The sequence below is a fragment of the Grampus griseus genome (assembly GCF_964374135.1).
Source record: "Grampus griseus genome assembly, chromosome: 1".
Classification (NCBI taxonomy): Eukaryota; Metazoa; Chordata; class Mammalia; order Artiodactyla; family Delphinidae; genus Grampus; species Grampus griseus.
The window spans coordinates 107,094,737-107,113,675 of record NC_139017.1 but is presented as its reverse complement, the minus strand read 5'-3'; the positions used below and the strand labels follow the sequence as shown (position 1 = coordinate 107,113,675).

At 37.1% G+C, this 18,939-nt stretch overlaps 1 protein-coding gene across 2 annotated transcripts in view; it reads left to right on the top strand.

Annotated features, from left to right (window-relative positions):
• Positions 1-18,459, top strand: part of HS2ST1 (heparan sulfate 2-O-sulfotransferase 1) — a gene marked incomplete at its 5' end in the record, with an annotated part of 184,560 nt that extends 166,101 nt beyond the window's left edge. The window contains 4 exons of one of the 2 annotated variants that reach the window (XM_082666324.1): positions 425-563; positions 13,044-13,141; positions 15,357-15,514; positions 16,755-18,459. In XM_082666324.1, coding sequence (XP_082522450.1) covers positions 425-563; positions 13,044-13,141; positions 15,357-15,514; positions 16,755-16,981 — 622 coding nt within the window. In that variant the 3' untranslated portion in view covers positions 16,982-18,459. Of the gene's footprint in view, positions 1-424; positions 564-13,043; positions 13,142-15,356; positions 15,515-16,751 lie in introns of both variants that reach the window. The other variant, XM_082666325.1, reaches the window with a different exon arrangement.
• Positions 18,460-18,939: the final 480 nt, after the last annotated feature.

The window sequence follows — 18,939 nt, the reverse complement described above, 5'->3', positions numbered from 1 at the left end:
ACGTAATGTTTTTCACTTCTATCTTGTCTTTAAAATTAGCATCACAGACGTTAGGCTCAAATGATCGCGCTTGTGTGGACTTCTGCTATATCCATTGACAATGTTTATCTAGTTTGGTGCGTCAGAAGTGAGAAATCATTGCTATGTGAAATTGAAGTGTTTTATGTAATCTTGCTAGTAAAATTTAAAATTATTTGTCACTCAATTTTCCCTTCTCTCCTTTATCTTCAGCTGTAATTTTAAAATTCTTATTTACTTTATTGTAGTATAGTCCTAAAATATTTTCTAATCTCCACATACTGTATTTTATTTAATTAACTCATGTTTTTTTCCATATAGAATTAATACCTCAAATTTCAATTTCAGGACACCCCAAACAGAATGAAAAGGTTGATGTCACCTTTTAAATTTTTCTCTATTTCAGATTTGGTGTGAAGAAGAAGCCAATTTACATTAATGTCATAAGGGATCCTATTGAGAGGCTAGTTTCTTACTATTACTTTCTGAGATTTGGAGATGATTATAGACCAGGGTTAAGAAGACGAAAACAAGGGGACAAAAAGGTAATATTTTAGTTTTAGAATTTTTATAAAGATAATTGTTTATGAAATGCAATAAACAGTGAATGCTTTTAAAATTTATTAATGATTATAAATGTATTCCTTGCTTATTGTGGAAAATTTCAAAAGAGCCCAAAATTATGAAGAAGTAAAAATAAAACTACTTTGTAGTTGGTATTTTGGAGTATATATAATATTTTGTCCTTTTAAAAAATATTTGACTTGTGTTCTGGAGCTGAATATTTGTTTTATTATAGCCCTATTAATAATTTTCTATGAGATCACTATAATAACTCATTAATATGATACATTTGTGTACATAGTTTGGTTCTCTTAACCTTGATGATGGCAGTTTACGTTGATTTTTTTTTTTTTTTTTTTTTGCGGTACGCGGGCCTCTCACTGTTGTGGCTCTCCCGTTGCGGAGCACAGGCTCCGGACGCGCAGGCTCAGCGGCCATGGCTCACGGGCCCAGCCGCTCCGCGGCATGTGGGATCTTCCCGGACCGGGGCACGAACCCGTGTCCACTGCATCGGCAGGCGGACTCTCAACCACTGCGCCACCAGGGAAGCCCGTTTACGTTGATTTTTGTTCATCTGTTTAGGGACACTATTTTGTTAAAGCAGCTTATTTTTTCAGGCAAGATGAGAATAATAGCTTAACAGGGTTCTTACAATTTGAGTTGTCTTCTATTTAAGTGCGTCCTCCAGAGTAGCCCCAGACTTGTTTTTCTAAGAAACCAAACTGTGTCAATTTTCTGGTGGAATACCATTACGGGGACCTCGTCGCTCACAGGATTGCCCAAGGCACAGGAGACGCAGTCTGACATAGCCTGAGACCTCCTTCTCCTGCCTCATTTTCGCCTCAGGCACCCAGTGCATCACTGGGTGCCTTACCTGAAATGTCACCGTCCTCCAGACTTATTACTTCATACTTTTTGCACACGTGTTGTTCCCTATGTTTACAATGTCTCTCCTTCAATCTGAAAACTCTTTGTTCACCTTTAAGATCCAGCTCAAATGTTACCTCTTTCATAAAGTCTTTTCTGGCAGTGAGCCGTGTCCCTTTCAAAGTTCCCAGAGCACTCCATTCAAATCGCTATTTTTTAAATATTTATTTTGTGGTACTTGAATTATTTGTTTACATATATGTCTTCTCCAAAAGGCTGTGAACGTCCTGAAGCAGGCGCTGTATTTCCTTCACCTTTGTCTCCTCCATATCTAGTACGAGTACGGTGCCTAGTTCATCTGTAAGCGTTCAGCAAATGGCTCAGTGAGGGAATTCTGCACCTTTTAAACCTAAAGTGTTGCGTAATGGTGATGCTAGATACTTGCTGTATTATAGTAATTAACACCCAACAATTAATTTTTTTCTAAGTTGGATGTGCCCTCTGTCACATGAGAAGGCAATTGTTCTTTTGTTTTATTTACCTGTTTATGTTTTCTAGAAATCGCTATTTCTTTCCTTAGTCTCAAGGCTTTAGACAGAAGGTACTGATCCAAACAGTACCCTTTTTTTCCAGCGTCCACTCATCTCTTAGTATTATATAATCTTCTAGAAAAAATATATATAATTATATTATTATGGAGTGTCTGTAAAATTTTGTAAAATCTGTAATATAACCCTTTTGTGACCTAGTACTTCAAAATTTATTGTTAGTTATTTCTAAATTCACTTCAATGCTAACTACTTTCTTTTTTAATTTTAGCCCTATCATTTATACTAGCTCTTACTCAGTAATTGTTAGTATCCATCTCCCTCCTTCAACTAAAGGAATGTTAGTGTTGGTAAGGAAAAGATTCACAGTCACGTAGGTTCCTACATCTGTCATGTCACGTCAGCCCTGGATACCGTGGTTTTGTGGTTGCTATCCTATGTAGTTTAGGGAATTAGGTAACAATAATACTTAATATAACAACAATAATAGCTCACATCTATTGAGTGCTTCTTGTTTATCAAGCTCTGTTTTAAGTCACATATTATGTATTTTTTCAGGTGGCCTGTACAACAATTTTATGGGATAGTTGCTGTTGTTGTGTCCATTTTACAGATAAGGAAACTGGGGCACAGAAAGGTTAAGTACCTTGCCCAGTGTTATACTACCAGTAAATGGTGGTGCAGGAATTTAAACCCAAGCACTCCAATTCCAGAGCTCACAGTCTTAACCTCTCTATACCCTTGAAAAAGGAGGGAGGGAAAGCAACATGTCACTCGATATTTTTGTATGAGAGATGTTCCAAAGTTGTATATTCAATGCTCACAGAAAAACCTAGGCAGATATTTTAACGTAGTCTCCCTTTCATCTTTGAAAGCTTTAGGTAGGTATGCCCTCTCCAGCCTGGAGATTTAACCATTCTTCACCCTAATGATGATAGGTCTTGGTCTGTTTTTTTTATGTCATTATAAAATACATATTAATACACCTGTTTATTTAGATGTAATATTAGTAACATCAGCAAAATACTATTGTATTACCTTAATTCTCACGGGGACAGGGCCATCTTCAAATGCTTTATCAAAGTAAAGAATTACTTTGTTTTGTGATAGGCAAAATAGACCTTTTCAGTCTTGAAACATTGAAACACACGTTTTTAATAATTTGGTTTGTTTCTCATGACATAAATGTTAGTAACATTCTGGCACCTAATGAGTTAAATAAAGTTGTTATATTGCAAATAATTCCTTAATATCTTTAACTGGCAAGAGTTTTCTTTAATAAACTCATATCTGTAAAGTTGGTAAGACTTCGTGGCATATAGCACTTTGGAAGATGGCAGGGTATTTGAAGATAACAGGGATTAAAAAGTGGCTATGATGGCAAAGGCTAAGGCTGGAAATACCTTACAATGGCTTCATTTCCAGTTTCTGGTTTACACTGTCAATAATTTCAAAGCCATTTTAGTCATATGTATATGCCTGTGATAGCTTTCAGTTCATCTTGTAAGGAACATAAGATTTGTTTTATTTGGGAGATTTCAAATACTCTGTTTTTCAAACTTTATACCTAGAGTTTTGCATAATTTAATCTCTGTCCCAATACCTGGAAAATAGGGATATTTAGTAATCCAAAGGTCAGCATTCAAGAACTACAATATATAAATCAGTGGTTCTCAAACTTTTTAGTCTCAGAACTCCTTTTACTCTTTTTATTGAGGACCACCAAGGAGCTTTTATCTATGTGGGTTATATCTATTTCTGTTCATATTTACCAATATCAGTAAATTTGCCAATTGACTGAGAAACTTTTAAAATAGTAACTAATTTAATAGTAACAGTAGGAAACCATAATATGGTAACATAAATAATATATTTTAATGCAAATAACCATTTTCAGAAAAAGGTATAAATAGTGGCATTTTACATTTTTGCAAATTTTTAAAACACCTGATTTAATATAATATAGACAGCTGGATTTTCATATCTGCTGCTGAATCAGTCTATTTAATACATTCTTTTGGTGAAGTGTATGAAGAAAATTCAGCTTTACACAGATATGTAACTAGAAAAGGCAGTATTTTAATAGCCTTTTCAGAAAATTGTGGAAATTCTTCTTTAATATTACACTAAAACTTAACTAGTAGTAGTTTCTTAAACTTATTGAAGTGTGGAATCTGAAACCATAGCAGTTAACCTTTTATGTTCTGCTGCATTAAAATCCACTGATATATTTTATACTTTGAATGGATTTTTTAACAAAGCATAATTTTTTAACCTCATGTATTGGTCATTTGGAACACATTAGTTCACTGAGTTACGTGGATCTTCCAAGTGTTGGCACATTTTATTATACAATATCAAAAATTCACATTCGTTAACGTCACCACTTATCTCATCAGAAAAGTCTGTAAGTATTGGGAAACTGTCAGGCTTATGGTGACAGATGAAGTAGAAATAAATTTAAATTTTTATATTTTTTAGTTTGAAAGCTTGGCTTTTATCACTGGCACCCACAGGATTTCTCCACCTTGACACTATTGTTGCTTTTGGCCAGAGAATTCCTTGTTGTGAGGGCTGCCTTACACATTATAGGACGTTTAGCAGCATCTCTGACCTCTACCTAGTAGCATCTCCCCTACACCCTCCAGGTGTGAGAACGAAGAAGGTCTCCAAACATTGCCAGATGTCACCTGGAGGTCAAAACAGCGCCAGTTGAGAACCGCTGGGCTACTAAGACTGTCAGTTGTTTTCTTTCAAGTGGCAGACCCACTTTGTTCATTTTGAGAAAACATTAACCAAATACCCAAGTTTGAATAGTTTGTCTCTCAGACCTTCTTTCAGCATAGGCCTTCTTACAGCTTCCAAATAACTACATCTATAATTCTCATCACTCACGTTTTCTAAATATGTAAATATTTATCTTATGAATATTTCAGTTTTGTACTATCCTATAGGTTATTAATCATTTTTATTAATTATTGTTTTATTAGCAGAACACCAAGGGGGTTATACTTATGGAAAGAGTGTATAGTTACATGCTGTAAATAACAATCTAAAGGAGAATGAGTTTTTGCTTAAGAAGTACTCATTGATCTCAGAGATCACAATTCCTACCCCAATTTGCTTTTCGTATTTCTTACTCTAAATTAACTAGACTTATTGACAGCTGTAGGAATTATAATGAATTCAGAATATTATACCTAAAAATATGTATTAGTTTATAAAAGATATTAATGAGGTTAGAAGAATTCCATACTTAGCTACTACCTGATCCTACTACTGGCTTACAAAATACTGCTTCCGTAGTCCTTAGCAATTCATAATCCCCTGACTGTGGTTTGCTTATTGAACATGGATTTTACACAAAAGCATTTGAGAACTTATTACTGTTTGCTTAGAAAGTGTTTTATATGTACAATGCACCACAGGAGGGCTTCCCTGGAGGCGCAGTGGTTGAGAGTCCGCCTGCCGATGCAGGGGACACGGGTTCGTGCCCCAGTCCAGGAAGATCCCACATGCCGCAGAGCGGCTGGGCCCGTGGGCCATGGCCGCTGAGCCTGCGCGTCCAGAGCCTGTGCTCCGCAGTGGGAGAGGCCACAACGGTGAGAGGCCCACGTACTGCAAAAAAAAAAAAAAAAAAAGCACCACAGGAAAGCAATATAATATCTTTGCAGTTCATATTTAAAGGTTTGATAACTCTTTGTTGTAGACCAGTTTCTCTATCTCAGTAAAAGGTACAATCCAGAGTCAGCCTTGACCTGTCATCTTCCCAGGCTTCTGATCGAACTACTATATATGTGGTTCAAAAGAGAGAAAATGGAAAGAAAAGTCCGTTGTAATGAAGTTGAAGAAAGAGATGATGAGTTCAAATTGGACATTATTTTTAGTCATGTATAAGCAGATGGAAATATCCACTAGAAATGTATTTGTGTATCAAGAAATAAATCTGAACTTAATCATAGATTTGGGAGTCATCAGCATTAGGTGGGAGTTGAAACAAGGGATTGAATGAAATTGCACTTGGGAGACATACAGAGTATGAAGACAGTACCAAACGAAAAAGGAAGAAGAAAAAAAGGGGGTGCAAATATGTAGCTCTGGGGAATGACAACATTTAAGGAGTAGGCAAAGGGAGGGAAGCACACCAAGAAGACTGAGGTTGGAGAATCAGAAGACAAACCTGGCGAGTCCTTGAAATGCATGGAAAAATCATTTCAATCACGAAGAGGTTAGTGAATTGAGAATTTAAAACTTTCCCTTAGACTTGTCAATGGGGAGGTCAGAGAAGGTGCTTATGTGGAATCCAAAGGGTTGAGGAGTAACCGTGAGAAGTTAAGACTGAGAGGAAAGACTACTCTTGAGATAGAAGTTTGGCTTTGAAGGGAGCAAAAAATATGAGAAATGTTTTACTAAAGGCGACAGATACTTGGGCATATTAATGTACCTGAAGAGAGCAAGGGGTTATGATGGAAAAACTGGAGAAAAATTGGTGAAGCAGGGTCTCAGAAGGGAGTGAGAAAGGGTATTTAAAGATAGGAGGAAATACTTTTTTACAGATAAGGGCAGTAGGGGCTGCAGATAAGCTTTTATCTAAGCAGGAATCAAGGGAGCTCACTCTCAGCTTCAGTTTTCTGTATAAAGTATGAAGCAAGGTCATTTGTAGAAAAGGGTTTGAATGTAAATATAATTGCCATCACTATCAAGCATCAAATTTTGTTTATTTTAACCTACAATTCTAGGAATTTAAACTAATAATCTAAATAGTCTAAAGAATATTTTGATATTTCCTGCTTTTAAAAACATTTGTATGTAGTTCACAAAGAATTGCTCTTTCTAAGCATAGATGGTGTTTAAGTGAAAAAGCTGATCATAACTTTTTGTTTCTGTGGTGTACTGAACTGAGTTTTGTTTTTGCTTTTTATTTTAAGAAGAAATTTTATAAGAGTAAAACATTTATTTATAGAAAATTCTATTTCTGAAATGTGGTCAGAATGTTCAGGAGAAAGTGAATAGAAGTTAGCAAATGAGTGGGAAAGTTCTGGTGGGCAGCATTTGATTGACAGTCGTCTCCTGTGCTGTGAGTAGAGAAGCCCAAGGGCTGATGTCACTGTTGGAGTCAGTGGAGAAGTTCATCTTGATTAAGACGCCAGTGGATTGATTCATTGAGCTGTATGTGGTCAAGATGGTATTGAGTTTCGTTAACTTGATTTCACTCACTAGGAAATGCTTGGTTTACTTTATGCATCACATATTTATAAAGAAAAAGGAGGGACTTCCCTGGTTGCACAGTGGTTAAGAATCTGCCTGCCAATGCAGGGAACAGGGGTTTGAGCCCTGGTCCAGGAAGGATGCTGCGGAGCAGCTAAGCCCGTGCACCACAACTACTGAGCCTGCACTCTAGAGCCCGCGAGCCACAACTACTGAGCCCGTGTGCCACAACTTCTGAGCCCGTGTGCCACAACTACTGAAGCCCTTGCGCCTAGAGCCTGTGCTCTGCAACAAGAGAAGCCACCGCGATGAGAGAAGCCCGCCCACCGCAATGAAGAGTAGCCCCCGCTTGCTGCAACTAGAGAAGGCCCGTGTGCAGCAACGAAGACCCAATGCAGCCAAAAATAATAATAAATAAATAAAATAAAAAATAAAGTATGAAAAAAATTTTTAAAAAGATAGAAAAAGGAGAATTTCTGTTTTACATTAAGATCTAGCACAATCATGTACGTTCGCCAATTTTTGATTATTTGTATTTGTTTTTTTTTTCTTTACATCTTCCTTGCTATGGCCTGTCTTTGGGCTGTTTCTTTTAAGTTGATAGGAGTGAAACACCTTTGCCAAATGATAAGAAGGAACTACAAAGGAGGCAAAACCCAAACTATTTTTCCACTTTTATATTATCTGATAAAATGTTTGGTAGGTGAATTAGGGTAGATGCTTCTGAAACAAAGAAATTAAAATGCTTAGGTAGATTTTTTTCTGTCATACATAAAAGCCTAAAGGTGAGGGGCCCAGGATTTTAGAGCAGCTTTGCTGCACACAGTCATTCAGGGAGCTGGGTTCCTGCCATGTTGTTACTCTGCTACCGTTCAGGGGCTTGCCCTTATGTGCTCGGTTTAATTTGGGTCACCACGACATCTGTCTTCCAGCTCATGGGAAGGAGGGAAGTTAGAGGCCCACCAATTTCCTTTTAACCAAGTGACCCAGAACTTGCTCACATCACTTCTGCCCCCAGTCTCCTGGCAAGAACTTAGTCATATGGCCATACCTAACTGCAAGAGAGGCTAAACTCTATGACTGTGGAAGAAGGGAAGAACGGATTTTGGTGGTAACTCTTATACTGCCAGAGTAGGCTAGCAGATTTTAAACTACTGGCCAAAAATAAACTTGAAGATTATCTACAGATTTTGTTTGAAATACTAAAATACTTTTAGTATTTTAGAACACAGGAAGAAGGAGTTGGCTAACTAGAGAACTTGGGTCAAAATAGCCATCCTGCATGCTCATTCATTAACCAGTTTTAATTCCAATAGTGGATACTTAAATTTCCAAAATTTTCCGTATAGTGACTCTATGGGAACTTTTAATACTGCAGCCTCTTTCACTGTCCTATTTTCTTATTGGATTGGCCAAAAAATTCCTTTGGTTTTTAAGTAAAAATATTAGACACATTTTTCATTTTCACTGAGAACTTTATTGAACAACGTATTCACCATTTTGTTCCACTACCTTCTGCCATTTTTCAGGCAACTTCATAATTCCATCTTCCCAAAACTTTTTAAAGAAGCGTTCTAGGTGCCTTTTACAGTCTTCCAGGGAATTGAAATTTTTTGCATTAAGAGAATTTTGTAAAGACCGGAATAAATGGGAATCCAAAGGTGCAATGTGTGGTGAATATGGTGGATGAATCAGAACTTCCCAGCCAAGCTGTGACAGTTTTTTGCCTGGTCATCAAAGAAACATGTGGCCTTGCGGTATTCTGATGGAAGATTATGTGTCTTCTGTTGACTAATTCCAGACGCTTTTCTTCGAGCGCTGCTTTCAGTTGGTCTAATTGGGAGCAGTACTTGTTGGAATTAATTGTTTGGTGTTCTGAAAGGAGCTCATAATAAAGGACTCCCTTCCATCCCACCATATACACATCACCTTCTTTGGATGAAGACCGGCCTTTGGTGAGGTGGATGGTGGTTCATTTCACTTGCCCCACGAACTCTTCCGTTCCATATTATTGTACAGTATTCACTTTTCATCGCCCATCACAATTTGTTTTAAAAACAGAACATTTTTGTTACGTTTAAGTACCGAATAGCATGAGGAAATATAGTCAAGAAGGTTTTTTTCGCTTAACTTATGTGGAACCCTCACATCGAAGCGATTCACATAACCAAGCTGGTGCAAATGATTTTCAGCGCTTGATTTGGATATTTTGAATATGTCGGCTATCTCCCACGTGGTATAACCTTGATTGTTCTCAATTAATGTCTCGATTTGATCACTATCAACTTCAACTGGTCTACCTGACCGTGGAGAACTGTCCAGCGAGAAATCTCCAGCATGAAACTTCGCAAACCACTTTGGACACATTCGATCAGTCACAGCACCTTCTCCATACACTGCACAAATCTTTTTTTTTTTTGCGTTTCAGTTGCGTTTTTACCTTTCTTGAAATAATAAAGCATAATATGCCGAAAATGTTGCTTTTTTCTTCCATTCTTCAATATTAAAATGACTACACAAAAATTCACCAATTTTGATGTTTTTTAAAAATGCACGCTGATATGACAGCTGTCACAATACAATTTAACAAAATTGTTTCGAATGAAGTTAAAGACAACTAAGCACTACTAGAGCCATCTTACGGAAAAAAACGAACAAACCTTTTGGCCAACCCAACACATTTAAGCAAAATCTTTTTGTCTTTGAATCTTACACGCACACATACACACACACAGTGGTGGTACAGTTTATGAGTTCACTCACAATCACCTTAGTAATTCATTTCTTTTTCATCTGATACTCTATTCAGATGAAGGTATAATGAAGCAGAGCACCTCTTCTGAACTTCAGAAGCACTGTACTGTGATTTAGGATTTGTTTGAAACTGATTAGGCGTGAAATCAGAAACCTTCTGATATATCACCACTGGGTTTATTGGAACCTGAGATACGGTAGAGATAGATACATAGGTTGTTTTCTTTTTATGAGCTGCAAGGTGGCATAAATGATAGTAAAACCACTTTTTAGAAAGTGACTTAGACCAGCAAATCTAAATCAGACCATCTAGTAAATTTCAGACATACTGTAATGGCCATTGAAATGGGGTTGATTGTTAAGTGTAAACTGAGATGTTTTCACTTAAAAAAATAGATAGATTGATATGGATGTGTGTGTGTGTGTGTGTGTGTGTGTGTGTGTGTGTGTGTATACATTGGGGGGTGAGGGAGAAATCCTAAGAGAATTTGAGAGAACTCTAAGGAACTGTCAAAATGCTTCATGAAAAAATTTTACTGCCCCTGTCTTCATCTCAACTAGAATTGTACCTTTAATGCTCATGCAAAATCTCCAAAGTGCAGTCTTTCCAGCCATTTACAAATATTGATTATGCAAACATTTGGTATAACAATGTATTGTATGCTATGGAGGACACAATGATTGTGCAAACAGTTGGTATAGCAAGATATTGTATGCTGTGGAGGACACAAATGCATACTATACTGCATGATCCCTCCAATAAGTGTTTTCTATAGTTCAGGAGAGAACATAATACAATTTTTTTCCCAAAGTACATGGAGCAAGTTCTTTAAATAAAGATGTATATATAAATAACATACTTGGATCCTAAGAGCTGGCTATTACAAGGCAGTATTTAATTCATTTATATGAGTTAAAAAAAAATGAGTGACTTTAGGCCAGAGTAGTCATTGGAAAGATAGTCTTCATGTAAACTAGATTGGTGGAGGGAAGCACTTTCAGAGGAAGAAAATGTAGTCAGCAAAATATATGGATTTGCAGGTACATATGACATGCTTGAGAAACTGTAAAACAGGTTAATCTGGTAAAGATGGAAGTTATACATGGAGATAAGGCTAGACTTGCACACTGAGGTCAGATTATGAAGCATTCTTTAAAGCCAGGATAAAGAGTTTGTATTTCTCTTTTTAAAAAGATGTTGGAAGCTATTGAAGTTTTCTGAGTAGAGGATGTTAGAAGTGACTACTTAGACTAACCTGGTAGTCTAAGAGCAGATTGAAGGAAGGGAGGGAAGGGAGCCCAATTAGGAAGTGATTGTAAGAATGAAGACATGACATGGCAAGATCCTGATGGAAGATTGGGGGAAAAAAAAGATGCATTGGAAAGACATTACCTCAAGGATGTTAAGTGAGGGAGAGGAAAAATAAAGAAATGTGCTGAGATCTTGAGTCTGAATTACAAGGGGCAATGTCATCCTATTGCCAGAAATATTGAATATGAGGTAATACTGGAAATTCAAATGAAAAGGCATACTAGGTATCAGAAGATAGGTAAGAGGTGATGGATCTGGGGGTACAAATTTGGAAATCTTTTGCCTAGAAATTATAAATGAAGCCAAGGAAGTGTGAATAAGCTAAGGAAGGGAGTGGGTAAAGAGAAGACAGCTGAGTTTCCATGCTTGGTAGAAGGACCAAAACATGCCTTAAAAGAAGATAGTGATAGTACATTCAGAAAGGTACAGAGAACCAACAAAAAGCCAAAAAGGGGAGTGTTCAAAGAAGTAGACAACGCTGTGGAGGTCAGGGAGAACAAGAACCAACAAAACATTGTATTTGACTATTAGGGAGGAGAGGTGGGGAGAGAAAGACAGACGTAGACACATCCCATTTATTGAGTGCCTACAGTGAACCACTCTTTGTGGTAGATTCTTTTAGATCCATGATTTTATTTCTTCCTCAAAGTAAGATTATGTCCTCCTTTTTCCTATGAGGAAACTAACACAGAACTTAAGTTTTTCTGGGTTCAAGATTCAAACCCAAGTCATAAATCTTTTTCCTATATCATGGTGAAGGTCATCTGTAAAAGAAATGGGCAAATCAATTGTGGGCTGCAGTTTGCTGTTGCCTCTTAAATGTTGCCAGAATAAAGATAATTATTCCACTATACCTCTAGCCATAGTCAGACCTAAGGGTTTGGGGTCCTATTCTTACTAGATTTTTGGTTGAAAGGGACCTTTGAATTTATCTGATTTTATAGTTTAGAAAGTGAGGTTTGGAGGCCATAAAGACTTACTCAAGATAGAGTCACACATGGTTCTAGAAACTCAGGAGTCTGGACTCTGGATGCGTTCTCTTTCTACTTTTACATACCCCCTCTTCTCAGAAATAACAGGTGGTATTTATAGATGTCTACTCCAACAGCCTGAGCTCTTAAGTTTGTTCTCTGGCATCTTAATATCATTTCAAATAGATAACGCCTACTGTAAAAATGCCTGTGACAGACAGTAAGTACTAAAGAAAATGAAGTTGATTTAATTTTAGATCCATAACCTGTGAGTCTCCTGCCCTTTTAATTAATTTAGTCAGATGCATTTGGAGAGGATGGCATGCAAGTCATAAGTGTCCAGGGTCACTTTTGCTTTGTACAATGATTTTTTTGTTTGTTTTAATGAGAAAAGGGGAAAAGACTTAAGTGTAGTCCTACTTTATATTCTTTTCAAATAATTGTTTCACAAAGAGTATCTTTAACCTTGTTTTTATTTAACTTACTTCGGTAAGGGGATAGAAAATATAAATACACAAACTCAACATAAACCAGTACTTAATTTCAAGGATAAGTTGTTATCTGGGGGATGTTCCATTCATATAGTAGAAGAATTCTTATAAACACTGGTATAAAACAACGATGTGAGAACAACCCATGTTTGACTTTGCTCAGTATCTCAAGTATGTTTTTGTAACCTATCACTTTAATTCACTACTCGTCCCATCCACTGCCATTTATTTAATAACTTACCACATTAAGATACTTGGTAGGTGAGGCTCGGGTTTATGGCTCACATGTGCTGCTTTGTCTTTTTTCCAGACCTTTGATGAATGTGTAGCTGAGGGCGGCTCAGACTGTGCTCCGGAGAAGCTCTGGCTTCAAATCCCATTCTTCTGTGGCCACAGCTCGGAATGCTGGTAGGGAGATAAAGCTAGCTTCAATCAGTAATCTATCTATTATCTCTATAATCTGTATTTCACAAGGGTGAGTGTGTTGTTAGTCAAGGACTAGGTGTAAGGAAGTTCGTGAAAGACCAGACCAAAAATAACATGTAATTAAGTAATACCTAGTTTTTAGTTACCTTTAAGTGCATTAAAAAGATTCTTCATGTAAAACATGCTTGCAATGATTTCTCAGATGCTGGTTTTTAATTCTTTTTTGTTTTTGGTGTTATGTGTCTTGCTATGTTCTAGCAGTGGTCTTAATTAGAGGTCAGGGTTCCTTTCATAAACCTCATTTTCTCCTAAGCTTATTGTTTGAGCCATCCATTTTAGATCAAGAAGAGGCTTAGTGGGTAAATTATTCACCTGGATTTACTGTTAAACTGATTTGACTTTGAGAGAAGCCAAGGTAAAATAAAGATATTTTATCTTTAATAGAGTTTATTTCCTCAGAATGTGCTGAGTTTTCAGTTTAAAAAAATAATGGTACGCATTAGTTCTAATCAATCATTTTAATAGGAAAAGTAGAAAAAAACAGGAACACATTCAAAGTTAGTAGCTTCCTTAAAACCATGAGCGATATAAGGAATGCCTTCTGTTCTTTCCATCATTATTTGAGATATAGTATTAGATTACTGAGAACCTTAAGGCCCTACTCAGTAGATTGTATCAACGCATAATACAATTGACCCTTTGAACAGCACAGCTTTGAACTTCGCGGGTCCACTGAAATGCAGATTTTTTTAAATAAAGATGTACTACAGTACTACATGATCCGTGGTTGGCTGAATCCTCGGATGTGGAGCTGGGGATATGGCGGGCTGACTGTAAAGTTATATGCAGATTTTCAAGTGGGGAATGGGGGATCGGGTCTGGTTGGAACCCCTAAACGCTCGTGTTGTTCAAAGGTCAACTGTAATAATGTAAGAATTGGAAGCTTAGAAAGAATGTCTTCTCAATTTTTAATCATTTCCTTACAACAGGGATCAGTAGATTACAACCCGGACACCAAATTTGGCCCATCACCTGTTTTTATAAATAGTTTTATTGGAAGACAACCACATCTATTTATTTACTTAGTGTCTGTAGCTGTTTTCACACTGCAAGAGCAGGGTTAAGTAACCAAGTGACCGAGACCATATGACCTGCAGACCCATCTCCGGCTTTACTCTCTGGCTCTTTAGAGGAAAGGTTGCCTCCCCTACCTTAGAGCAATAGAGAGTATATCTCTCCATTGGGCATTACTGAGGAGATTTTAATCACACTTCTTTAGTATGCCTCCTCGATTCATAGAACTGGGAGGCACTTGAGAAATCTGGGAGGCACCTGAGAAATCAACTCGTTTGCTTCCCCAGCTTCCCACCACCCATGCCAGCTTTTTAATGGCTGAGAAAACAAGCTCAGAAAGGCGAAGTCATCAGCTCAATATCACACTGCTTAAAGGCAGAGCTTGGCATTAGGGTTAGGGAATGTCAGTGCTAAAAAGAACCCAAAGGCATAGTTTATTTAGGGCCAAACCTCTATTAACAGCTGTTAGCTAAAAACATGAAAAATAAAAAGATTCTTAGCAGAGCCATTTCTTATCCTATTTCTGTTTTTAAGAAATATCAGAAAAACCTAAACTCATAAATTAAATGAAGATAATCGCTACACAAAATTGCTTAGACCTTCCTAGAGAGCTCTTAAAATGAACGAAGTTTAGAGTACAGTTGACCCTGGAACAAGGTGGGGGTTAATCCCGGTATAATTTATAGTTGGTCCTTTGTATCCACGGTTCCTTCGATCTGCAGATTCAACCAATCGTGGTCCATGTAGTGTTGTAGTATCTACTATTGAAAGGTATTTGTGCAGGTCAAACCCATGTTGTTCAAGGGACAACTGTAGTTAACAAAAATTAAATGCACTCATACTAGATCAGATGGGAGGATATGTATACACATTTCTTAACTGTTCAAATTAAGTGTCCTCTACTAAAATCTGGGTTAGCCCTGCGTAGTTGAGCAGGAACTGGGGGCAGAGGCAAAGGAGATTAGAAACAGGTGTGCCTCCCAAAGGACATTAATAAAAGGGCATTAAGGCTTTGGGTGGACATGTGTTTATCTGTTTTTTCCATAATATACAGTGTCAAAGGCATCAAAAGTATTTAGCAGATTTCACAACCAATTTTTTTATTCCTTTTTTTTGGTTTTAGGAATGTAGGAAGCAGGTGGGCTATGGATCAAGCCAAATATAACCTAGTTAATGAGTACTTTCTGGTGGGAGTTACTGAAGAGCTTGAAGATTTTATCATGTTATTGGAGGCAGCTTTGCCCCGGTTCTTCAGGGGTGCTACAGAGCTCTATCGTACAGGTATATAAGGATGGGTTTCTTTTTCAAGCTGTCCTTAACTTTGTTTGCCACTTGCAAAATATGTGTGATTTGAAGTTTGTTGAATAAAACTCCAGAAAGGCAAGTATATTGTCTGTTTCTATTCACCATTTTCAATACAAAACAGTACATGGCACACAGATGGTATTCATTAAATATTTGTTTAATGAATAAACATGCACGAGATTATAATTAAAAGGCATTGTAGGTATAATGGAAAGATACAAACTACAGGGCCAGCCTTAGAAATGTGTGATATTCAGTAGTGCCAGCCATACATTCCACCCTTTAGACATGTCTAGTGCTATTTAGGTAGGGGTAGGATGGAGAGACTGAGTCACATTGGTAATGATCCTGTGCTATGTCACAGTGCTCCTAAAAGAATGCTTCAGCAGCTGTGACAGTATTACATATCTGAAAGTGACCGTGCTGGTCCAATCTAATTCTGATTTTTTTTTTTCTGTTCTTTGGTAAGATACAATCAGAGGAACTCTTCCTGGAGTATGCATGTGCCCTAGCTTTTAACACATAGGTATAGAGAATAGGTTATGAAAAATCAGCACTAAGTTTGAAAATAGGTATTTTATCATGTCTTTAAAAACAAACTAGTCAGAGCACCAAGCATTTGAGAATACAGCATATAAGGTGACAGCCTACACTTTACCAAGTGGCCATTCTTACTTTTTTTTAAAATAAATTTATTTATTTTTGGCTGCATTGGGTGTTCGTTGCTGTGCGCGGGCTTTCTCTAGTTGCGGAGAGCGGTGGCTGCTCTTCGTTGTGGTGCACGGGCTTCTCATTGAAGTGGCTTCTCTTGTTGCGGAGCACGGGCTCTAGATGCGTGGGCTTCAGTAATTGTGGAGCATGGGCTTAGTTGCTCTGCAGCATGTGGGATCTTCCCGGACCAGGGCTCAAACCCATGTCCCCTCCATTGGCAGGCGGATTCCCAACCGCTGCGCCACCAGGGACGTCCACGATTCTTACTTTTATTATTTGACATCTCATTAAGTCTTTAACAAGGGTAAGGATTTGCATTACAAAGGAATAAATCACAGTTCTAGTATGATTAGGGCACTGTTTTTGCCTGAATGATATTAAGACAAAACAATTATGCTCTTCCATGTGTCATACTAACTTAAACAGTCTCTTCAAATAAACAGGCATTGATCTTTTGTGTGTTCTCAGAATTTATTTACCTTTTCTCTTTTTCCTTTGTAAGTAGGAAAGAAATCTCATCTTAGGAAAACCACAGAGAAGAAACTCCCTACTAAACAAACCATTGCAAAACTACAGCAATCTGACATTTGGAAAATGGAGAATGAGTTCTATGAGTTTGCACTAGAGCAGTTCCAATTCATCAGAGCCCACGCTGTACGAGAAAAAGATGGAGACCTCTACATCCTTGCACAGAACTTTTTCTATGAAAAGATTTACCCTAAATCGAACTGAGTACAAAGTGTGGCAGTTAGATTCTTGAACTACAACTTTGACCCTGTCTTCACCTTAGTTCTCAGCTCCACAACTTGGATTGCTGATGGGTGTGTAAGATAATTTGTATTGAACTGAGTTAGGATACAGACAGTGACGTCAAGGAAGTAGATTCTGGCTGACATGTCAGTGGTCTAGGAAGTTTAAGTTTCAGCCTTTTTTTTTTTTTTCTGGTTAAATTTTGGTGGGAGTTATAACCTCCTGCCTGAACAAAACCTACACATCACCTAAAATAAACACATAGCAGGTCTAATTGAAGGCTAAATAATGAAATACAATTTCAGAAAAAGTTCTGATACTCTTTTTGATAAAGCATTGTTTTTCAACTAACCATGAATGAAGATGAATCCATTTGCTACTTCCACCTTCACCTGGAGGTTTGGGTTATACGCCTCTACTGGATAGTGTTATTAACTGTTTGGCGGTGTGTACTTTGTTTCTGTGAATCACGTCCCATGAAATTTACTGAAATGTTTGATCACGTTTGCTAAGACTGTATCTGCTGTAGTTGGAACTGCCCATATTTATGTAGGTCATTTTAATTTTCTTAAAAAAATGATGATTAGTGTTAAAAATCAATTTAAACCATTATTAATACTGTAAAAAGAATCAAAGCAGTATTTCTCATTCCTGTCTCCCCAGTATCTAAGATTGGGGAAACACTTCAAAGAATGTTGACATTGCCTGAAGTTTTGGTTAAGGCTTCCACACATTAATATCAAAAAAGTAAGTTTAGTATTTGTTTCTCCATGGGTTATTTGTAAAGGTGTAAACTGAGGTATTGGTGAGTCCATATTATAACTCCATTTAGTGAGCTGTGGTAATGGGTAGGATTTTTCCTACTTCTTCTGTACTTTTACTTGTAGACTATTTTTACTAAGGTGCTTTATAATGTGTTTTAAAGCATTGCATTTACGAAAAAAATTGGAAAATGCTGTAAATATTGCATATTTTATGTATTTGGACCAAAAGATTATAAGTAATTAGACAAAAAGTGGTTTTGCACCAATTTTATTATGTCAAGTAAAACCATCAGACCTACTGTTCTTGTATTTTTCATTTAACTTTACTGTTAAGACATCACTGCAGTGAACTTCAATAACCTTTCAATTTTGAGACACAGTACATTATTCATAATTGGGGGCAGTAGTTATAGTGGAAAGAGTACTGGATGAGGAGTCAGAAAACTTGATTTCTTGTCCTGGCTCTGCCACTTACCAGCTGTGTGATCTTGGGCAAGTCACTTAATTGCTCTCTGCCTCAGTTTCCTCATCCTGCAGTGAGGATGATAATACCTGTCCTACCTACCTCACAGGGGTGTTGTGAGGATTAAATGAGATGGCATGTGAAAGCACTTTGAAACTGTAAGGCGCTATGTAAACGTAAGGTATTATGGAAACATCTTTAACATATAGTTTCATACCATTCATTTTTTAACAAAGAAGGAGAAGAGTCCACCTATAAGCTGGTTGAAAAAACAGTTAATCTCTTGATATAAATTTCTGTCTAATAAATCTCTTCTCAGTGTTTTATCTTCCCTGTTTCAACAACTATTGAAATATTGAAACACCTGTGAACTCTTACAGTTTCCTGAGCAGCTGCTTGAGTTCAGGAGGTTCCCTGTTTGAAAAAAGATTTCATTAGCTGACTCAGGGCAAGGGAAAATTTGCTCTTCAAATTTGGAAGATTTTTTCTGTTTTTATTTTACATTACCGTTCAGAAAGCGTAGCTATTTTATACCTCTGGTTTTTAAGGTATACTTTGCAGAGTTTGATCTCCCCGTGCATTCTTTACCTTCTTCCACTTCTTAGAGTAGCAGAGATAAAGAATTTTAGAAACATTTTCTAAAAGGATAATCTTTAATATGTTTAGTTTAAATAAATATCCCCGAACAAGGCCTCACCAAACTATGTAAGCAT